Below are 24,161 nucleotides of genomic sequence, written 5' to 3' on the forward strand. Positions count from 1 at the left end.
GCGTGCATGAACACTTGTGCGTGTGTGTTGCTGAGTATTGAACCCAGGAAGATAGATTATTTTTGCTGTTTTCTCTATATGAGTAAATATGAGCCACAGGGAACATTAATAACATAACTCTTTGGAGCTGTGTGCAGTGGTACACACCTGGAGTCTCAGCTACTTAGAAGATTAAGGGAGAAGGATTGCTTATGCCCAGAAGTTTGAGGCCAGCATGAGCAACCCAGCAAGATCCACTGGCTGAGGCAGGAGGACCCTAGACTCAGCAACATAGTGAGGCCCTAAACAACTCAGCAAGACCTGTCTCTAAAACTCCAAACCACAGCGAAATGTTACTTCCACACACACACACACAAAAAAAAAAAAAAAGACCCTGTCTCTAAAATAAAAGAGTTGGAGATGTGTCTCAAAACTATAACTCATTTAGAGTCCTGCCACTTGGAAAACTGATAATTTCTAATAGAAGTAAACATTTGCTCACCTTGTGGCCCAGCAAACCTCTTTGTAGATGTTTACCCCAGAGAAATGAGAATTTATAGCCACCAAAAAAGAAAAAGTTCCATCAATGCTTTATTCATAATATCCAGGAAAGGAGAGAAGGAAGGAAGAGAGGAAGAGAGGGAGGAAATAAGCAGGTGCTCATCAACAGGTAAATTAAAATTTTAAAACGTGACACAGTAGAACGTTTACTCAGCATTAAAAAGGAAGGAACTACTGATCTAAACCACTGGTATTCCCAACAGAATGAATCTCAAGTGAATTATGTCGAGTGAAAGAAACTGGACACAAATGAGAACATTCCGCATTGTTTCAAGTGTATGAAGTCCAAGTTCAGCTAAAACTAATCTAACAGTGTCAGAAAGCAGACCACTTGGGTTGCCTGAAGTCAGAGGAGGGTGCTGAGGAGAGGCAGCAAGAGGACAAAAAAGAAGCACGGGGAAACTTTCTGAGATGATGGGCATGTTCCATTCGTCGTTGGGTGATGGTCACACAGGTGCACACATTCATAAAAATTAGTGGAGCTGCACGGTACGGCCTGGACATTCCGCCGTCTGTAAGTTAAACTTCAGTAAAGTCTCGAAGCACACATCCGCAGCCTCAACCCACACAAAAGCCCAGGAGGCTCAGTGCCAGCTGTGACCCGGGTCTTGCCCACTTGGGAGAGGCCGCGGCCCCAGGCGTCCGGTTTCCTCCTCGCTCCAGTCCAACTTCCGTGCGTCTCTGAGCTCCGGGACCGCTGCAGCCTCCCCGGAGAGCGCCGACCAGCTGATCCCGCGCTGGGTCCCGCCACAGCTGGCCGGGGTCTCGCGCGCAGGGGTGGCGGACGAGTGCGCCCCGCCCTCCCAGGGCCCCGCCCCGCCCGCCCTCCCGCTCGCCCGCCTTCCCGGCCCGCCCCTCCTTATCTGGTCCCGGGTCCCGGGCCGGGGAGGCGGCCAGCGGGCTGGGGCCACGCGATGTCGCATGGATCGGGGCTCGTCCGTACCACGTGCAGCAGCGGCGGCGCGCTGGGACCCGGGGTGGGAGCCAGCCAGCCCTCGGAGGGGCTGCTGGACTCGGTCTACCCCCGCACCCAGGGGGCCCTGCTCAAAGTGGCGCAGATGGTAAGAGAGGGCGGACGCAGGGCCGGGGTCACTCCGATCGCCCGGGGAGGACTGGGACGGGGAGCGCACGCGCCGACCGCTGGACCTGGCCGGAGTCCCCAGCCTCGCGCGGCGGGTAGGGTGGGGGCCGCGTCGCCGAAGCCGAGTCCCCGGGAAAGTTGCCGGCGCAGCCCGCCCGCAGCCCGGCCCCCAGCGGTGCCCGCGGTGCCGCCGCCCGCCCAATCTCGATCTCGGGGCCCCGGGGCTCCCCAACCCCCTCTGCGGGCCTGACCCGCCTGCCGACAGAAACCACGGCCCGAGTTCCTCATCGCCTTCCTTCCTCTTCTCTGGGCCGCGCCGCTTCGAACCCGCGCCAGGAAGGAAAAGTCTCCCGGCCAGCGGCGCTGAGCCGGCCAAGCCCCACCTCCCGACCCGCAGCCGGCCCTTCCCTGGCCGTCGCCGCGGGGCTTCCCCGCTCCGGGGGCAGTTTGTCCCCCACGATGAGGGCGCAGGGCTTTGCATTCCCTTAGGTGGTGAGGATGGACAGGGAGAATGGGGACCCTGGGACCGCCTCCGGGTCCCCTGCGCTCTCCAGTTCCAAGGGAGGGCCCTGGAAGGCAGAGGATCGTTTGGGAAAGGCCGGTTCTGAGGGGCTTGTCCTGTTTGGGGAAGTCAGTCTCCTGGATGGAGTCATCTGGAGCCAGGCGGGACGAGGTTGCGGGCTCTCTGAGTGACCACCGCAGCACAGGAAGTTGCCCTATCTGTTAGTTCCCTGATCTTTTCTCCCTCCCATGTTTTTCTTTGAAAATATTTGATCTTAAACACCTTTCCGTTTGTATGATGCGTTTTGAAACTGGGTTGGGCTGTTCACGACTCGTCCCTCAGTGTAAGGAGCTCAGCAAAAACTGTAAAGAGGGGAGTGGTAGTTTTTGAGATGTGGGAAAAGAAGTGTGGGGAGAGGTATAGGCTCCTGGAACCAGAAGCTGGTGCCTGCGAAAGTGGAGCGGTCTCTCCGGAGCTGGGCACAGGGTGGGAATCCTCTATGTTTCCGTAGCTCTTATTGCAAATGCTGAATGTTTAAAAAAAAAAAATAGTGGCTCCCTGTCTGGGGAGACTAGAGGGACCTGGACTGGGTTCCTTCCTCTCTAAGACAGTGCCTAGCTAAACCCAAAATTAGGAAGTAGAGGCGTTTTAGCAACTACCAAAAAAGGCCTGGTGCTGAGCAGTGTTGAGCATTTTTATTTTTCCTTCCTTCTTTTTATTATGGAGGGGGGAGCTGATAAGAGATTTGATCAGCTAAATGGAGCAGGCAGCCCACCTCCTCCATCCTTAAAAGAGGCTGGGGTGAGACAGACCCTGTCTGAGCTTTGGAAGTGATGCACACGGATGGGGAGCAGAAACTTCTGCTTTGGCCCATATGTTTGGTGGACAAAGATGTTGGGGTGTGAAAAAAACTCCTTGTTGGTCTGGACTTTGGTTACAAAGGTAGTGGAGGTGAGAAGCTGTCATGCTGGCCCATGAGTTTGAGGAACAATGGTATTGGGGCATGAGAGACCTCCATCTCTATTACAAGTGCCTCTTGCCTGTGGCCCTTGTGCTAGGTTGCAGGTGACAATCGATGATGGAGCCTGTTGTTCAAAGAAGAGAACAAAGACTTTAACAATAACTTTATCTGGCTGCTGCTTTTCTGTGTGCTCTCCTTAAAACCATGCCACCCTTGCAGGATTGCCAGGTAGCTACAGGCTAGTTTGATCAAACCCTGTGGGGGTGAAGTTGCCCTTCCAGGGTGGTCATACTATATTATAGACAACTTAGGACTGTCTGCTGGGGCCTCCTATCGAACTCCTCCCTGTTCTTCTCTTTTCTGGGATTCCTACTTGGGCATTTGACATTCATTTGTCTTCATTTCTGGACAGCACTCAATTAGCCAAGTTTTAACTTTGAGGAAAGACAGAAGCAGCTAAAATAGTGCCACCCTTTGGGCACTCTATCCATGGAGATCTCTCTCTCTCTCTCTCTCTCTCTCTCTCTCTCTCTCTCTCTCTCTCTCTGTACTAGGGCTTGAGCCAAGGGACCTTACCATTGAGCCACATCCCCAGCCCTTTTATAAAATATTTATGTATTTAATTTAGAGATAGGGTCTGCCTGAGTTGCTTAGAGCCTCCCTAAGTTGCCGAGGCTGGCTTTGAATTCACAATCTTCCTGCCTCAATCTCCAGAGCTGCTGGGATTACAGGCATGCACCACTACTCCCAGTGGGTATCTCATTTTGACTGCAGATGTCTCAATTGTATGCAGGCCCTTTTGTCCTTGGCTTCCCTAGAAGTAGTTTCATCATGGGCTGATCAACAGCCTTTCCATGTGTTCCCTTAAGAAGGAATTGCAGAGGCTGGGTCTTTAGAGAACAGCTTCCTCTACCTTGGGTGGGCCTCTTCTGAATTCTCCACTACCAGAAAGTGAAAAGGGAAGAAAATAGGGAGAAAGCAGTTCTCTAAGTGACTGCTGGTACTTGTCATGTCCTTTGTCCATGTATAATTCTTACAATTCTGTGGCCATGAGGGCTTCATTTCTTTCATCTTCCTTATTAGATCAGAGACATAGTCACAGTTCTTGACTTAAAGGAACCTTAAAAAAAATATAGCTGTTTTTTGAGCCCTACTATTGTTCTTGATAAAGCCCAAGGAATTGTGTACTATATACCACATATATATCTTCTCATTAAATGTTTTTAAGAAACCTGTGGAGTCGCCTCTTTGACAGATGAGGAAACGGAGGCTAAGACTTACTAAAGCCACACAGCAGTCAGCAACAGCAGTAGAGCCTACCCAGGCCTCGTTGCTTGTTAGGGATACAGCGAAATCAAAACCACAGTGAGATAACTTTACACTCAGAAAAATGACATTAACTGAGAAAGACAGATAATAACAAAAAGTAAGAATGGGGAGGATGTGAAGAAATTGGAACTCTGGAATATTGTTGATGGGAAGGTAAAGTGAGCTACATCCAGGAGATATGAACACATGCCCAAAGACATATGTTCATATATGTTTTCTGTAGTATTATTCATTATAGTCAGAAAGTGGAAACAACACCAATGTCCATCAAATGATGAATGTATAACACCAACAATAAGGCAAGTGATACATTCATACAGTGGAAAATTATAGAGCCCCCAATAGTGGAGACTGAAGTACCAACATATGCAACTGAATGGATGACCTTTGACAACATTGTGCAGGTAAAAAAAGTCAGTCACAAAAACCCACATATTATATGGTTCTACTTGTATAAACGATTGAGAATAGGCAAATTTATAGACACAAAAAAATGAATTAGTGGTTGCTTAGGGCTGGACATGGTTGGAGATAGGAAAGCAGAAGTGATTGCTAATAGGCAGGGTTTTGCGGGGGCAAAATGAAAAATTTTCAAAGATTGATTATAGTGATGGTTGTATAATCATTGAACTTTATACTTTAAATGGGTGAATTGTATAGTAATTGAATTATGTCCTACTTAGCCACTAAAAAGAGAGATCTAGAGAGGAGATTGAGGGGGCATAGTGCTCTACATGCAGCCACAAGATGTGGGGAGCACAACTATATTAGAGGAAACCCCCTTTGAATCTCCACTACACCTACCACTAGAGGAAGGAGTGTTCACTGCAGGCCTCACAGAGTCTGGGCTGAAGGACCAGGTCTCCTATCATCACCAAGAGGCCTGGGCTGGAAGAGACCCTGGCCAGGAAGATAAAATTTAATAGTTGGTCACCTAAGGGAAGAGGGTCAGAGGTGAATCTTGACAGATGATCATGTTGGGAGTCCCCATTCACTTCTTTATACAGTATGTTTGATTTGGAGATTTCTGGTATGTTGGAGGTGGTGAGAAGGAAAAAGATGTAGGAAGAAACAAGCCAGTATTGGGTCAATTCTTTTTTTATTAATTGATGCATGATAATTGTACCTATTTGTGGGGCATAGAGTGATATTTTAATACACACATATGTGTATTGATCAAATCAGCATATCCATCACCTCAAACATTTATCTTTTTTTTTTTTTTTTGTACCAAGGCTAGAACCCAGGGTGCTTAACCACTGAGCAACATCCTCAGCTTTTATTTTATTTATTGATTGATTTATTGAAACAGGGTCTTGCTAAGTTGTTTAGGGCCTCCCTAAGTTGCTGAGGCTGGCTTTGAACTTGCAATCTTCTTGCCTCCTCCTCCCAAGCCAGTGTAATTACAGTTGTGCACTGCCACACCTGGCTATCATTTCTTTCTGAGAGACAATTTTTAATCTTCCCACTGCAGACATTTCGAAATTGGTTTTATTTCATTGAGCATCTGCTATACTTTAACTCTATTCAAATTGTGCACAGTATATCTGTTAGCAAGGTAGACCTCTGTAGGAAAACAAAGCCCTTTTTTGCACAATTTTTGCACAATCATAATATGGAAGGAGAATGAGGATGTAGTTCATAGGTAGCAAAGATAAAAAGCTCAGTATCTTCTAGGAAGTTCATCTATTTATTCAGCAAATATTTATTCAGCACCTACTGTGTGCTGTAGAAAGAAGACTACACAAAACAGATCATCCCCTGCCCTCCTTATACTGCAATGGAGGAAGCAAACATTAATCAAATGACTGTAGGCAAATGCATTCATCCCTTGGTATCTGTGGGGGTGGATTCCAGGACCCACCTCTGATACTAAAATACACAGATGCTCAAGACCCTTGATTAAAATAGTGACATAATTACCAGGAATTTCCACACATCCTCTTAGATATTTTAAATCTTACTTATAATACCTAATACAATGCAAATGCTATGTAAATAGTTATAGGTATTGTCTAGAGAATAATGACAAGAAAAAAAATTAGTTCATGTTCAGTACAGTTGAGACCAAGTTACCCCCTGTAATTAGAAGCTGGGACAAAAGTTGGAGAGGAGAGCTGCTCTCTACTCAGTGGGTAGAGAGTATTTCTGGGAGTCCAGGAAATACTTTTCTGAGGAAAGGATATTTGATGTGAATTTGAGGAAACAGCATTACAAGAAGAAGAAAGTGTGGACAGTGGTCCTGAGTCTGGAGGAAGGAGTATCGTGTCAGATTGGATGAGCCTGGAGAAGTATGCAGAGATCAGACCCCAGGTCTGCCAGATCATGGTGAAGATATTGTTCTTACTCTATGAAAATCAGGGAAATATTCAGATCAACTCACCATTGATTAGTTCTCAATCAGTGGTTGTACTGCCCCCTAGAGGTCATTGTGGAATTCTATGGAAACTTTTTGGTTGTCACAGGAATATTAGGGTCATATTACATATACATTTTATTAATTTCAGAAGAGTAATGAGAATACTGCAGAATATTTTGTTTTCTAAAAATTTCTTTTGCCTGAAATAAGATTAAAGGAAATTACTCAATTTGGATGGCACCTTGGATGTGAGTCTGGGGAGAGAGTATACAAAGTTTTCTGGCAGAAAGGTGGGTCCTAAAGACACCGAAGTCAGGGCAATTCTGGGCTTCACTTTAGGAATTCACAGTACAGGTACCAAATGGAATTATACCATGAGGGATCTCAGCCTCTGGTGTAGCTGTGAATAGACCTGCGAGTGGAAAATGGCCTAATATAACCCAGAATGGGCCACCCCTTTGTGTTCTGACTTAACTCTATATGGTAGAGGGTGGAAGGGCTCTGGCTTGGTTCATGGCTGTCATTTGTCCCCCAAAGGTTCATGTGCTGGAAGTTTGGTCCTCAGTTTGGCAGTGGGAGGTGGTGGACCTTAGATATGAGGGGTCATGTTCTCAGAAGGTTTATGGGGTCCCAGCATCAGCTTCCTTTATTGAGATGTGACTTCTTCCTCTTGCACACACTCTACTATGCGCTTTAAGGCCCTTGCCAGAGCCTGTACCATGCTGTTTGAACTTTCATCCTCCAAAAACTAATTAAGCCTCTTCTTTTTAAAATTAGCCTGCCTTCAGTATTTTATTATAGTAATGAAAAATGCACTAATATAGTTCCTAAGTGTGATCTGCACATCCATGTCCTACCTCCTGGAATATAGAGCATTCATTAACGAAAAGAACCTCACTGCCAAGGTTCTTTGGCCCTCAACCCAATCCTGAATCCAAAAACAAGAAACACTTTCTGCCAATGGCCAAATTAAAAATAAAAATAGAAGCTGGGGTTGTAGCTTAGTGGTGGAATGGTTGCCTCGCACATGTGAGGCAGTGGGTTCAATCCTCAGCACTGCATAAAAAGAAGTAGATGAATAAATACATAAAGGTATTGTGTCCATCTACAACTAAAAATATGGACATAATACCTTCCTTCCCCTACCCCAAATTAATATTTAAAGTAACTTTAGGGGCTGTAATTATGGCTCAGTAGTAGAGTGCTTGCCTGGCATGTGTAAGGCACTGGGTTCGATCCTCAGCACCATCTAAAAACAAATAGATAAGACAAAGGTATTGTGTCCATCTACAACTAAAAAAATATTTTAAAAAAAATAAATAAAATAACTATAGTATTTTATACTGGATACATGTAATCTTGTTTTTAATTAGGATGATGCTATACATGTTTTATAAGATGTTTATTTTTGCTTGATGTGTAATGAGTGTTTTCTCCTATTACATAGTGTTCACCTGCAGTTTGATTTTTAGCAATGTTGTCTGTACAGTCACGTGGGTTCCATGGTTTATGCAACACCCCAGCCCCTGTGGCTCAGGAGCAGCCAGTTCAGCTCATGTACAAACAAGGTTGTGATGAATTTCCTCATTGAGAAGTTCTGGTGTACAAACCTGTAAATACTTCCTCTGGATAAATGGCATTGACCTTTTGCTGAGAGAAAAATGAAGTGCTTCTTGCCTTTCTGAGGTGGTTGGCATTAAACAATTTTCTAGGCTATAATGTCTACAAATTAGTGGATGTTCCTTTATCATCCAGGAAACTCAAGGAGCCAAGTGTGATAGTAATAATAGTTTTAAATTGTAATAGTATTTTTGGTGTCTGATGATTTGGGAAAAGAATAACGACAGAGACTAGAAAGTTCAGTCGGGCTTTTAAATGCATTTTGTATTATGTAATGTCATGGCATCTGCAGATATTTGAAGGATGATGGTACCACACAGGCAGAAGACCTTAGGTAGGCAGGCTACAGAACAAAAAGGCTTTTGTTGTCACTGGTGAGAATTACCCTCCTGGGCACCGCAAATGAGCACCTGCTGCAAATGACCACCAGTTAGGAACCACTGGCCAGAGGTGAATTGATACTGATGAATACAGACCCAGAGGGTCCACCAGGTTGCAGGATCCTAAGTGGAGGTGAGGGAGCATATGGGAGGGGGGGAGACCCCCTGTGAGCCTGGAGAGTTCCACAGGTTTTCTGGCACTATAGTGGGCACCAGAGACTCTCCCCGGCCTGGCATGGGGGATTCTGTGTGTGAGCTAATATTTATTTAAATTCCTGTTTCAGGGAAGGCCTCCTTTCTCCCCCTCCTCCCAGCCCTGGCGCTTCCAGTTCAGTCCACTGGACATCCATCTGTTTCCTCCCCTGCCATCTGCCCCGCCATGCTGTGCAGCGCTGCCCCAGCCTGCATCCCTGGAAGTCTCCCGGTGACCCGCCGGCCGCCACATGCCGGCTTTCATTGTCACCAGTTTGGCTCAGAGGTTTCCTCGCTGGCGGCTCACTCCCTGGCATTCCTCCCTGGGGCCTGTTGTGACTCCGGGGCGCACTGCGGGGGCCCTGGCTCCGAGCCGGGCGCTGGCTGGCTGCTGGCTGCTCTGCCGCCCGGGGGCGTCTGAGGGGAAAGGATGGGACGGAATCGCTCCCGCTCCCCACGCCCTGCTCCCGGCGGAAACCGCTGCGACTCCTGCCGGGATAGTTAGGATAGATGGATGGATAAAGAGAAAGCAATTGTCCCTAAAGAGCAGTTTTCAGGAATTACTCTGAAAGTGGTTTTTTTGTTTGTTTGTTTGTTTTTTAACATGGAGAAAATAAAGTTTCTTCCAAAGGTAACAGGAAAAAGAGACTAATTAAATCAGTTTTGGGTACAGAGTAAAGTGGAACTTTCTGGACAGCAGAGAGAAATATATAATAAAAATATATAATAAAATATATAATAAAAATGCTATAGCATGACCTCAATTTATTTGTATTCCCTTCTTCCACTTATATTTTCTTTATCCCCCCGGAGAAGGCAATCACAACTCTAAATTATTCATGATGGTCTTTTTTAAAAAAATTCTCTTTTAAATTAGAAACTAGGGCCGGGGTTGTGGCTCAGCGGTAGAGCGCTTGCCTCGCACATGTGAGACCCTGGGTTCATCCTCAGCACCACATACAAAAATAAACAAGTGAAATAAAGGTGTTGTGTCCAACCTCAACTGAAAAATAAATCTTAAAAAAAAATAGAAACTAAATAATAGCTATTGAGCTCCCCACTCCTTCCACCCCTTTTTTTTTTTCTTTCTTTTCTTTTTTTTTTTTTTTTTTTTTTTTGATACCAGGGATTGAGTCTAGGGACGCTTAACCACTGAACCACATCCTCAAACCACCCACCTTTTTTTTTTTTTTTTTTTTTTTTGAAACAGGGTTGGGCACTATATTTTTACATGGGTTGCCTTGCTTAATTTTCATTATATTACACGATGGGTCCTACCAAACCCCTAATTTACAGACTAGGAATTTGAGGCACAGAGAGCGTAGGTGATTTATCCAAGGCAAATCTTGGTTCAAAACTTGGTTTTGAACCAGATGGTTGGGGTCTAGAACTTGAGCTCTTTTTGTTTCTGTTTTGCAGCACTAGAGATTGAGCCCAGGGCCTTGCATGCTGATTAAATGTTCTACCACTGAGCTATCTGCCTAGCCTTAGAATTTGAGCTCTTAAAAGGTCAAGTAGGGTCTTCCCCTCCACCCCAGATGAATTGCTCTGTGCAATTTGCCAGATCATTAAACATTAGAAAAATGATGTCATGGGGCTGAGGTTGTGTCTCAGCCATAGAGCATTTGCCTAGCACGTGCGAGGCCCTGGGTTCAATCCTCAGCACCACATAAAAGTAAATAAACAAAATAAATATATTGTGTACAAATAAAAAATAAATATTGAAAAAAAAAGAAAAATGATGTACTGATACTGCATTCAAGTCTACCAAAACTGACCCATGTGGTCCACAGAAATGGGCAGGCTGTGGTCCATCTAGCAGGAGGTGCTATGAGACATGGCAGCAGGTGCTATGATGGCCTGGCCTTTGGCCAGAGATGAAGTCATCTGGAATGTGGAAAACCCCTCCCTGGGGTGCTGAACAGACAGAATGTGCCTTGTGTTTTAGAAAGCATTTTCACAGGATACCCGCCATTATCATTCTTGCTTTTGAGTTGTAAGTTCCTCCAGGAAGGGTTAGGAAGAGAGAGAGTCCAGAAGGGTAGAAAAGATTTAAGTTCCTGTTCTATGTCAGACATCTTCACTTGAAGTTTTCCTCTTTAACCCTTCTAATCACTCTGTGTGTGTGGGGGGGGGTGTGGGTGTGTGTATTATTTTCCCATTCTTTTGGTTGACCAGAAGCTGCAAAGTAACCTTGTAACTTGCCCAAAGTTAAAATATATACATATATATATATATATATATATATATATATATATATATATATATATATATATGTTAAACTCTGTGCCTTTGAATCCAGGGCCAGTCAGGTCACCTTCTCCCACAGGGCATGCTACTTCTCCATGTGTAGTGAACAGACTCCCAGCCTAGCCCACTGTGGCAGGCACCCCAGGGTGATGCCCTGTGCATCCCCCATGATGTAAGTCCATTCTCTTGATTGTGGCTGGAATCTCTGACTTTATTCTAAACCATGTAAGATGGCAAAGGTGATGGGATGTCAATCTCATGAATATGTTACATCAGATGCAATTAAGGTTCCCAATCAGTTGATTCTGAGTTAATCCAAAGGTGCTTTTCCCCAAATGGGCCTGACTTCATCAGGCAAAAGTTTTTAAAGTACTGTGTCCTCTCCAAGGGAGGGCTCTGAAGAGGGAAACTGCCTTATTAGGAGGTGCTGGTACAGAGTCCTCATAATGAGCACTAATGGATGGTGACTAGGAGCTAAAAGCAGCTATCAGCTCACAGCCAGCAAGAAAGCAGGGACCTTGGCTACAGCTGCAAAGAGCTGAATTCTGCCAATACCCATGTGAACTTGGAAGAGAATTCCAAGCATCCGATGAGTCCGCAGCCCAGCCCGCATCTTGACTGCAGCCTTCGAGATCCTGTAGCAGAGAACTTTTGCTCCTCTGAGATGTCTGTTGTTTTAGCTCCCAAGTTTGTGGTCATTTATCGACTGCTTCTGTAGATAACTGACACATCCACAGAAGCCTGTGTATCCCACATCAGAGTGCCTGGGTGTTCCCTACCAAAGGAAGATGGGAGCAACACTAGTGCTGGAGGCAAGAAGCTACAGTGGCTATCTGTATAACTGGGCTGTGGTCATGTCATTGGATTTCTGTGGAGTAGATCCATTTCTTGAGGTTTTGATCTGGGCATTGTGTGGAATACTTTAATGCAAGAGCTCATCCTTCATCGTAACAACCTTATGAAGTGTTAGTATATATTTTCATTTTATAGATGAGGAAACTGATGAGTGGAGCTTAAATATCTTGTCTGCAGTCACTCAGCTGTAAAAACTAATTCCATTTCCCAGCTGTCAATCTCTCCCCGCCCCACCCCAGGGTCCAGTCTAAAAAGCGTTAAAATTTCTGATCCAAACAGTAACCATGATTTTGCATTGTTGAGGTTATATTTGCTTTTTTGAAATAGATAACGTTTACATGACCAAGATTCAGGAAGTAACCAAAATCCCCCAATTCCCATTTTCCCTCCCTGGAGGCTGCCGGAGGCATCCTGTGATGCTGGTTTCCTATAGGACTATCAGAAAGAGTGTCCTCTTTCTTCTTTCCCTGCATTGAAGCTGCATTGTGTTCCAGAGAATGGGTTTACTATGATAAGTTTAACCAGTCTCCTATTGGCAGGCATTTGGTTATTCCCATTTTTGTCATCTAATGGAGCTATAGTGGCTGCTTGTGTACATATCATAGTTTTGTGTGTATACAAGAAACTCCTTAAAGGAAAATTCCTGGACCAAATGCTACATGCCCTTAGAAAATTTTTTTTTTTTCATCAGATTCTAGAACATCACCTTTTGATCTTCCCCTGAGGGTTTCAGGGGTCTTCCATGACCTTTGTCATTGCAAAGGACTCTACTTTGGGTTCAAATGTGTTTGGAGATCCACTTTTCTAATAATGCCACTTTTATTTAAGATATTAGAACCAGAAAAATGTAGGGGACAAGAAGACCTGTGTGGCCAGCGTTTTTCTTAGAATTTCTCCATCACAATGAGAGTTGGAAGAACAGAGTGGATGGGCAGTATGTGCAGCTAGTTTATTGAGTGAGGAAAGGAATCCAGGGCAGAGTAGCTAGCACAGGTGAGTTTCTGAAACCTAGCCTCAGCTAGATCTTACTGGGAACCCTGGAGAATTAGGTGCACCACCGAGATTGTCATTTGAATCAAGAAGCTGGGCCTTTAGACTCTCTTCATTGGCCATAGGTCAGGAAGGAGGGTGGATGAACTTCCCAAGAACCCATGAGCCAGACAGCTCCTATCATCCAAGGGAAATCATTTGCAGAAGGATGCAGGGGGAAAGAGTTAGCACAGCACCCCAGCAGCTGGGGATAGATGCTTTGACCTGGCAAAGACAGCCCTGGGAATCTGGGCAGCAGTCACGGCTTGTGTGTTGGAATCATCTCCAATCAAACTGATCTCTGCTGAGCCTCTAAGCTGATATTCTTTGTGGACATGCAAACCTGACTGCATCTTCCTCCTAACTGCAATCCTGACCCATCTGTATTCTCCCTAAGTGTCCCTCTAGATCTTCAGTCCCAGGCAGCTGCCTGATAGACCTTTCAGGACTTTTTTTGATATTACTTTTTTGCTGTCTACTTAAAGAGTTGTATTATTTTTTTTTCAACTTTAATTTGAAACAGGAAGAGAAAAACATCAATGTTTACTGAATGAAAAATATATTCAATAGGTAGGGTAATTATTTCTGTTACCCTTTAAAGGAGAATTGCAAGCAATGACATGGTAATATAAATAACTGTATCAGTTTTAACTCCTCGGAAGGATCTAAGTATGTAGCCACAGACAAATTTTCCTGGAAAGCAGATATTTGATTTCCGGCATGGGGACCTTATTGACACCTACTCTTGTGGGTTTCACTTGCAAAGGTAAAAAGAGGCACCACAGACTCCCATATTGATAACGTGGTGTTGGTTTTACAAGGGCTCCTCCTATTATCGAACAGTACATCCTGTTTTCTGGCTGCCGCTCTGGGCAGAGGAAAGAACTCTAACACAGCACCCATCCCCTGGGCCCAATGGGGGTCTCCTTGCTGATGGTTGGTCTACTGACCCAGTTCACACCCAGTTCACACCCAGTTCATGATGACATCAATTCCTGTTTTGAGTGAGCTGATTGCTACTTTAACTTACTCTGGTTAAAGAATGAAAAATCACTTTCCAGATGCAGTAGGTGATATAATGGCTCTCAGAATATACCTCCACATCCCAATCCTGGAACCTATGAATGATGCCTTGTGGGGGAAAAGGGCCTTCTCACATGTAGTTAAGAATCTTGGGGGCTGGGGCTGGGGCTCAGTGGTAGAGCGCTTGCCTCACAGGTGTGAGGCACTGGGTTCGAGCCTCAGCACCATATAAAAATAAGTTCTATAAAGCTATTGTGTCCACCTACAACTAAAAAAATAAAAATTTTAAAAAAAAGAATCTTGAAATAAGGAGATTACCCTGTGTTAGCTGAGTGGGCCCTAGAGCCAATGAAAGTGTCCTTGTAAGAGACACACAGAGGAGGAGAAGGTGATAGGTATGTGGAGAAGAGTCAGGGGCTATGACAAGCCCAGACTTTCCAAGGCAGCCACCAGACACTAAGAGAAGCAGGTTCTGCTGCTGTAGGGTCTGGAGCAAGCATGGTCCTGCTGACACCTTCACTTTAGCCCAGTGATACTGATTTTAGACTCTGGTCTTCAGAACTGTGAGAGAATAATAACTGTTGTTCGAAGCCACCATATTTGTGGTAATTTGTTATAGCAGCCACAGGAAACTAATACAACCAATTAAAGACTTTCCATTGTGGTCAGAGTCTAAGTATCTTCAGCAGTGCAAATTGTGGGCATTTAATATTTTTCTCCTTTTTGATACCCTTTGCTCATTTCCAGGAATAAACCTTCAAAGAGGTGATGGCCGCCCTCTCTGCCCCTGAGTGGTAATTAAATCTCAGCCCTCTTTGAGTCCATCTTTCTCTTTGATAGCTCATTCAAAGACAGAAGCAGTCCTTGAATTTCTGCTGAGAAAAACAGAACAAGAAAGATGGAACATCAGAGAGCGATGCTCAGGTAGCAGGCTGAAGGCAAAAGATAAGAAGTATATTCCAAACAAGTGTTGCTCTGGCTTTCCACAGACATTGAATAAAGAAGTTTCCTCAGATTCTCCACACCATCAGGATGCCAAATAAATCTCACAGCATTCTAGTGGAATCTTTCAAGATAAGCTACTATAGCTCAAAAACATATGTCTGAAGGTGGTTAAGTTAGTGCTGTTTAATCAACTATATATGAGATGCTTGCTATTAAAAAAAATGTTTGTAGACATGCTGGATGATTTGTGTATGATTTTTTTTCTTTTTTTTTTTTTTTTTTTTGATACCAGTGGTACCAGGGATTGAATCCAGGGGTGTTTTACCACCGAGCCACATATCCAGCCTTTTCTATTTTATATTTTGAGACAGGGTTTCAATAAGTTGCTTAGCGCCTCCTTAAGTTGCTGAAGCTGGCTTTGAACTTGAGATCCTCCTGCCTTAGCCTCCCACTTCTGTAATTTTTATTTACAAATTATTTTAGATTTCCAGGAATTTTACAAAAACAAGTACATAGAACTTCCCATAGCTTCTTCCCTTGATTCTCTAATTAGCATGTTACCACATTTGGGTAAATCTTTTTTTTTTTTAGAATTTCAGTATTTATTTTTCAGTTTTTGGCATACACAACATCTTTGTTTGTATGTGGTGCTGAGGATCGAACCCAGGCCGCACGCATGCTAGGCGAGCACGCTACCACTTGAGCCACATCCCCAGCCCCTATCTTTTTTAATTTATGTATGTAATATTGTTTTTTGCTTGAACCATGCATGCTCTTTTTTGGAGGGTATGGGTTATTGAGGATTGAACCCAGGGGCACAGTAGCACTGAACTACATTTTTATTTTTTATTTTGAGACAGGATCTCACTAAGTTGCTGAGGCAGACCTCAGATTTGTGACCCTCCTGCCTCAGCCTCGTAAAGGAGGCTGGAATTACAGGTGTGCACCACCCCACCTGACTGACATCATGCATTTGTCTATCAGTACTTTAGTGTGTCTTTCCTAAGAAGGACCTTCTCTTGCATAACTGCAAAACAGTTACCTAAATCAGGAAATTAGTGACACCAGTGCTATTATCTGCAGGTCTGACTTGGATTTCACCATTGACCCACTAACTATTCAGGTCTAGGATCCCATCCTGGATCACGCGGTACATTCAGCGGTCAAGTCTCTGTAATCTCCTTCCATCTGAAACAGTTTGTTGTCTTTCATGACCTTGAAAACTGTGAAGAGTCCAGGACAGAGCATCCCCATCATTGGATATTAAAGCCAATTTGAAGGGACCCTTTGATTCTCATTCTCAAGCATTTTATAACTACAATGGAGGAGAGAGCTGGGGAGAGAGAGAGAGAGAGACCCTATTAGGACCTTGGGATAGTGACTAAAATGTATCAAAGTCTTATCCCCAAACAAGTCCTTCTATGAATTACATTTAATCTTCAAACATTTAGGACCATTTTGGTATTATTACCTTATAGATGAGGAAAGAGCATCAAGCCCAGGTCTAGGGCAAGGCTGCTTCTATCCTGTCCTGCTTCATAAGGGCCTTTCTTGACCCACCTCTAAACACTCCACCCTGCAGCCACCACCCCATCCCATTGCCTGGTTCTGGTCTCATCATGGCACTTTGCCAGTTGAAATCCCCTTGTTCTGGTCTTGCTCCTCCATCATGGTGAATTTTCTCCACCAGGACCTGAACTGCAAGGTGATACTTGGAACTAGAAGGCGCTCCCAATCTCTCTTTCTCAAAGACTATATGCATATTTTCTTTGTCAAAACTTTTGGTAATATCACTTCTTTCAAAAATAAACATGAGGGCTGGGGATATAGCTCAGTTGGTAGAGTGCTTGCTTTGCATGCACAAGGCCCTGAGTTCAATCCCCAGCACCACAAAAAAAAAAAACAAAGAAGTGCTTGAGATGAAATAATGCATGTCTTTGGGAGCCTGCAGAGAGAGAGGGCTGGGTAATGGGCCCAGCTGTGGGAAGCACCCCTCTGAAGGCCCAGACCAGGCCATGAGGCAGGGCCACATAACTTGAGGCCTGCAGCAAGTAGAAGGCACAGGGGGACTCTAGCAAGGAGAGGCTAGAGCCTGTCTTGGAGCAGCCTCCCAAGTCTCTGATAGATGCAGTGTTGTGGTTTGGGTGCGAAGTGTCACCCAAAGGCTGATATGTTGAAGGTGGTGCTCAGAGGTGGAAATTTGGGGGAATGATTGAATCATGAAGTTTCTGTCTGACCTCATCAGCTGAAAGGACTCCTGGTAGGCCGTGGAAACTGTCGAAGGTGGGTTATGGTTGGAGGAAGTAGGTCACTGGGGACATGCCTGGAAGGGTGTTTCTTGTCCCTAGCCCCTCTCCCCTCACCTCTCTCCCCTCTCCCCTCTCCCCTCTCCCCTCTCACCTCTCTTCTCTCTCTGTGACTCTGTCACTGTCAGCTTCCTGGCTGCTGCAAGCTGAGCAGCTGTCTTCTGCCACACCCTTCCACTGGGGTCTTCTGCCTTACCTCAGGCCCAGAGCCGTGCAGCCAGCTAGCTAATCATCAGGTGGGACCTCTGGAACCGGGAACCAAAATAAATCTTTTCTCCTTTAAGTTGTTTATGCCAAGTATTTTGGTCACAGTGAGGAAAAGCTAACACATGCAGTCTCTGTAGGCTTCTAGGATAACACCTTTCTTTCTTATTTAGTTGACTTTGACTTGACAGGTTTCCACTGACTCACCTCGTCAAACAGTGGGTCCCTACACCGAGGCAGAGACAGGCAGAGGAGGGAGAAAAGGACCTGTGTGTTTGTCAGAGTAGGGTTCCTAATTTGAAGCAATACCAGGAAACACTGAGTAGTGGCAGTGCTGTCACATGAAGGCCAAAAGAGTCAAACGCCGGAAGTGGCAAGCTGGCTTTCAAATTTGCAGGTCTGGCTTAGGCATTAGCCCTGTGGCATGGTCCTCATCGTGGCTCTCTGCCTGCCAGGGGCTCCACTTCAAGTTTCTTTGTAGACATTTATTTAGTACCTACACTAGCTCAGTTGGGTGCCAGCTGCTGGGGACCCAGGGGTGAAGGAAGCAAATCTGGCCCTTCCCCTGTAGACTAAAAATCCAGACACTAACCATCTATGATATTTCAGCACAGCTGACACACCATTGTTTCAGGCACTGCTAAGATATTTTTTTTAAATGCTAATTATTATTATTTTTTAATTTATTTTTTAGTTGTAGGTAGACACACAATCTTTATTTCATTTTTTTTATGTGATGCTGAGGATCGAACCCAGTGCCTCACATGTGCTAGGTGAGCACGCTACCACTGAGCCACAACCCCAGCCCCCCCCAAAATACTAATTATACAAAGATATAAATCTTTCATATCATTTAGATCATCTTCATTTTATGTTATTGAAAGCATTTAGAAATTAAATATGAACTGTATATATTCCTGTGAATATGTAATAAGAAAAATTGGTGAAGGAAAATAAATTGGTTAAGATATTCCTAAAATGCTTTTGCAGTCAGAGCCTTCCTCTCCTAAAGCCCCCCTCCCCTTTTTCAAAAATATTGTTTAAGTTGTAGATGGACACAATATCTTTATTTGTTTATTTATTTTATGTGGTGCTGGGGATGGAACCCAGGGCCTCACACCTGCAAGGCATGCGCTCTACCACTGAGCCCCAGCCCCAGCCCCTTCTAAAGCCCTTTTATAGAATATTTTCATACACACTGTTGACCTGTTGTCCTCTGTGCCACCAAAAAGATGAGCCATGACATATTTCTTTCTTTCCTTTTGTTTTTTTTTTTTTTTTTGGTACTGGGAATTGAACACTCTGCCACTGAGCTACATCCCCAGACCTTTCTGTTTTTTAAATTTTGATTTCTTTTTGTTGTTTCTTTCTGGTGCTAAGGATCAAACCCAGAGCCTTGTACAGATTAGGCAAGCACTCACTCGACCTCTGAGCCCCATTCCCAGCCCCTTATTTTTTATTTTGCGATAGGGTCCAAGTTGCCCAGGCTGACCTCAAACTTGCAATCCTCCTACCTCACCACTCAACTAGCTGGAATCAAAGATGTGCACCACTGTGCCCAGCTCCACACAGCATTTCTTAGAATTCATGAAAGACCTAGAAGCCATTGGTGCTGGGTTCCTAAGCTGACTTTTGATTGCCGCTTTGGAAATGGTCCAAAATGTGTCTGATTCACCATCCCTGTCATCTGAGCCTCATAACCCTTGGGTTCCCAGGGTTACGAGAGCTCTGCTCTTGTCTCAGGGACTTCCTTCCATGCCACTGGCACCTATTCTAGAAGTTTTGATGCCTGCGCATTGGATATCAGCATGTGCACAGGCAAAGTCAACTACTCCACAACTGCTTTTGGCCAGCAGCAACTGTCAGATACACCCCTGACTTGACAAGGGAAATAAATATGTGAAAGAAAGAGCATCTGTGAAGTGTGGTTAGTATGGGGTGCGAAACACCACGAAGGGGGAAGTAGTCGATGCTGTGATCTCAGCTAACAGGGCCCCTGGTTGGTAGTCGGACTTTCCTGGGGAAGGAAAAGCCAGACTGAGACCTAGTGCCTGGAAAGGGGTGAGGCAGGAAGAAGAGATGGGAAAGAGGAGAGAATAGCCTTTGCCAAGGCCCAGAGTTGAGAGAAGGTTCAGGGTTTGAAATCTTCTTGATCAGTTTACAAAATGGGCTTTTCAAGTGATAAAGTAGGGTAGAGCTGCCAGCCATGAAAGTAGGCCAGGAGTGGTTCTCTTAGATGTTGCCATCTTCTTCACTGGGGTGTGTGTGTGTCTGTCTGTCTGTGCATGCGTGTGTGTGTGTGTGTGTGCGCACGCGCGTTGCTAGGGATTGAACACAAGGCCTCAATATGCCAGGCAAGCTCTCTACCACCGAGCTGAATCCCCAGCCCCACTCCATTTTTAATTTAATTTCTTCATCACTGTCAGCTTCTGTCTCATCGAAACTGCTGGAGAAATGAGGGATGCAGTGATGAGCAGGTTAAGTTCACGCTGTCTCATCTGGGTCTTCCACCGAAAGAAATTTTAGGTGTAGCATTTTTATTTTTGCAAAATTATTACACAGATATGATCAGATAAACAATAATATAACTAAATCGAGAAGTTCTGAAGATTCCACAGCTTTAGCCAGGCGCGGCGGCGCACGCCTGTAATCTCAGTGGCTTGGGAGGCTAAGGCAGGAGGATCAAGAGTTCAAAGCCAGCCTCAGCAAAAGCGAGGCGCTAAGTAACTCAGTGAGACCCTGTCTCTAAATAAAATACAAAATAGGGCTGTGGATGTGGCTCAGTGGTTGAGGGCCCCTGAGTTTAATCCCTGGTACCAAAAAAAAAAAAAAAAAAAGATTCCACAACTTCTATGACTGTTCTGTTTGGGGCTCAGCTCCTCCCTGTGTCCCATCCTGCCTTGCTCATGCCCCCGCAGTTATTTTCAGGAGAGGACTGAATACCTCTCAGAAGACTTTCTGCAAGCCAGTCTCTTTCTCAGAGTAGATGTCCAGGGAACTCCCACCTCCTCCCACCCCAAATGACCAACCTGAGCCTTCTTGGTTGGTTTAGTTTTCTTTCTTAACTTTCCATTGATTTTGAACGTTGCCCTTCAAAATGACATTTCGGCCCTGAACTCCCAGTTCCTGTTTGGCACAAGCCTCTGCTCTTCCTTTCAATTCTGACATTTCTTATTAAACTTCCTTTTATTGCCTCACTGCTCTAGGAAGAGGTGAAGTACAAATCACGGAGATAATAAATATTCAAACTGCACAGACCATCTGCCCCCAAACAGATGGCCACTTCAAGTTAATATCAATCTGTTTTCCTCGGGGCACCGGGAGAGGTGAAGAAATGGAAAGGCCCTCCACAGGGAGGGGACGTGGGCCGGGGAAGTGGTAGCTTCTATTAAATTTTGAGTTCACACGTGAAAAGGAGACTCCTTCCAGAAAATTCAGCTAAGGAAAAGGAAATGATAACCCCAGAGTGTTATGATAGGGATCCTGCAGATTGTCTACTGCAAGGTGAGTCTTCTGTGGGCCAGTGAGGGGTTTGGGTAGCTTTTCGTCTTCATGTATAACAGGGGCCAGGTGCTCTGCTGAGCGCCTTTCAGGTGTGGTCTTAGAGGAGCTCTCTTTCCAGTTGGGAAACTGAGGCTCTGGGAAGTTATATAACCTTTCTAAGTCACATCGCTAGTAAAGTCAATGGAAATATGACCCTGGATTTGTTTGACATCAAAGCCAACATCTTAATTCATATTATTCTGCCTCCCTTCTGTAGGGACCAGAACTGCCCACAGTGTAGACCAGGCACACAGTCCTTTGGCTGGAGGTAGAACCGAACCCTGTTTGAAATGCAGATTCCTGGGCTCCTGGTCAGGCCCACTAGATCAGAAACTCCTGAGAGGCCACTCTCTGTGGGTGAGAATGGCAGGTATGGACTTCACTACCATGCAGACCACATGACCCCTGCTTAGCTTCCCTCACCTCGTGTCTTAAGCAAAGCAGAAGAGACCATAGTCTGTAAACACCTTCGTGACTCCTGCAGGTCACATCTCCATGGCTGTGTTGCCTGTCAGGAGCCCCTCCTGTTAGACACTGAGCTTTCTCTTAGGTTCCTCCCTGCTGCTCATCATCTGCTGGTCAAGAAAGGGAAACCGAGGCAGCCTCATTGCTGAGTGAGACCTTGGGTAAATCACCTACCCTCTCTGTGCCTCAATTTCCTCATCTGTGAAATGGAGGTAATAGTATTTCCAAGTTCCTAGGGTTACCCTGCAGATCTTCTATGAAGTATTTGAGCTCTGAGAAAATGTGAGTTATTATTCTGTTACCTCCTTTTGGTATTCTAGTGAGATCTTTAATCCTTTCCCTGGAAGTCAGCGGGGTCTGTTCTTGCTGTTCCATGATCATGATATTTCCTACAAAGTCCAAATTCCTTTTTCCCCTTTGCCTGTCTGCAACATATCTTCACAAATCTACACTGGTTCCTTTGATAGAGATGTTAGACTGGCCCAGGTCCATGTTCAATGAGGAGAGAGCCCACCTGGTCTTCATTCAGGAGTACTTGTGTTTCGCAGCCGGGCAGGGTGGCACACGCCTGTAATCCCAGCAGTTTGGGAGGCTGAGGCAGGAGGATCGAAAGTTCAAAGCCAGCCTCAGCAAATCAGCGAGACCCTAACCAACTCAGCGATAAATAAAAAATAAAAAGGACTGGTTAAGTACCCCTGGGTTCAATCTCTGGTACCAAAAAAAAAAAAAAAAAGACAAAGAGAAAGAAATTGATTTGCACTCAGTTATCACATGTAGAGCATGTAATTTGTGCCAAGCTTATACTTTTGACTGAGTAGAGAAGCTTCAAAGTGGTGAAGAAAAAGTACTGGGTTGGCTTTGGCTTTGCTACCACCAGATGGGTAATCCTGGGTCAATCACCTCTGACCCTAAAGAGAAGGTAACCAAACCCTCTCGTATAGTGTTTTCTCTCCTGTGAGGTATGGGTGAATTTTATCAGGTCAGTGCTGTTCCAGTCATTTTATGTAAACATGTACTGGGTCCAAACTGCTAGGCAAGTTCAAAAACAGTCTGGGCCCTGGTGTACAAGAGCCGTTGAATGGTGAGGTCTGTGGCATCCCTGATTCAGGGGCGTTTCTGCATAGGTTTTCTGTTAGTATCAAGAAATGTCAGGGCAGAGAAAGCGTTCTGGAAAATCCTGTGGAAATTCTGTAGTAAGGGCTGGGGTTGTGGCTCAGTGATAGAGCACTTGCCTGGCATGTGTGAGGCACTGGGTTAGATTCTCAGCACCACAAATAAATAAATCGATTAAATAAAGGTCCATCAACAACAACAACACACACAAATATATATAATATTTTTTTTAAAAAAAGAAATGCTGTAGTGAGGTTTTCACCAAGTATAGAGAGTTCTGGGGCCTTTGCATCTCGTCCCTTCTCCACTGCCTAACTTCCACCCCACTTCTCAGGTGTCTCCCTGCAGATGTCTTGCTTCTCAGGCTTTTTAAATATCAACTTTCTTGAAATACAGTTGGTATACCATACAGTTCAATTGCTGTATCTAATGCTTTTTGGTATATTTACAGAGTATGTACTACAACCATTGCAACCAACTTCAGAATACTTGGAACAGTTTTGTGGGTTTTGATAAATACATAGACTCATGTATTCATCTCCCAGTGTGATGCAGAATGCACCTATCACCCCCAGATTCCCCTGTGCTGCCCCTTTGTAGTTACTCTTCTCTCCCCCATAACCTCTGGCACCACTGTTCCATCCCTATAGTTCTGCTGTTTCCAGAATGTTCTATAAATGGGATCATTCATACAGTGTTCAGTCTTCAGACTGGCTTCTTGCACCTAGCAACATGGGTTCTTCATCCACGTTGTCACGTGAATTAATCAATTGTTCCTACTTATTACTGAGTAGTATTCCGTCATATGGAATCATCTATTCACCAAGGAAAGGATGTTTATTTCTAGGCTTCGACAATTATAAATAAAACTGCTATAAACATTCACCTTCAGCTTCTTCTTGTGTGTAAGTGTAAATTGTTATTTCTCTTGAATGTCTAGCAGTGGTTTTGTTGGGTCACATGCTAAGCATATGTTCACATTTAAAAGAGACTGCAGGGGCTGTGGCTGTGGCTCAGTGGTAGAGTGCTTGCCTGGCATGTGTGAGGTACTGGGTTTGATCCTCAGCACCACATTAAAATAAACAAATAAAATAAAGGCATGCTGTCCATCTTCAACTACAAAAAAATTTTTTTAAAAATAAGAGACTGCAAAAACTTGATTACAGTGGCTGTACCATTTTGCATTCCCACAGCAATGTATGAGAAATTGTAGTTGCTCACCATACTCACCAACATTTAGTATTATCCGTATATTTTGGTTTGGGTTTTGTTTAATTTTAGCCATTCAAACAGTTATGGAGTGATATCTTATTGTGGTTTTAATTTACATATCCCTGAGTATCTTTTCATGTGCTTATGTGATAGTCGTGTAGCCTCTTTGATGAAGTATCTATTCAGATTTTTTTTTAATGGGCTTTTGAATTTCTTGTTGTTGGATTTTGGGTATTCTTAATATATGCAGGA

At 44.6% G+C, this 24,161-nt stretch overlaps 1 protein-coding gene across 1 annotated transcript in view; it reads left to right on the forward strand.

Annotated features, from left to right (window-relative positions):
* The first annotated feature begins 1,393 nt into the window (after positions 1 to 1,393).
* Positions 1,394 to 24,161, forward strand: part of Cmtm7 (CKLF like MARVEL transmembrane domain containing 7) — a 54,798-nt gene continuing 32,030 nt past the window's right edge. Inside the window, exon 1 of the mRNA XM_046437266.2 lies at positions 1,394 to 1,601. Coding sequence (XP_046293222.1) covers positions 1,455 to 1,601 — 147 coding nt within the window. The 5' untranslated portion in view covers positions 1,394 to 1,454. The remainder of the gene's footprint in view (positions 1,602 to 24,161) is intronic.

The sequence above is a fragment of the Marmota monax genome, unplaced genomic scaffold (assembly GCF_021218885.2).
Source record: "Marmota monax isolate L192 unplaced genomic scaffold, Marmota_monax_Labrador192_F-V1.1 WCK01_AAM20220418_F8-fsc00021, whole genome shotgun sequence".
NCBI lineage: Eukaryota > Metazoa > Chordata > Mammalia > Rodentia > Sciuridae > Marmota > Marmota monax.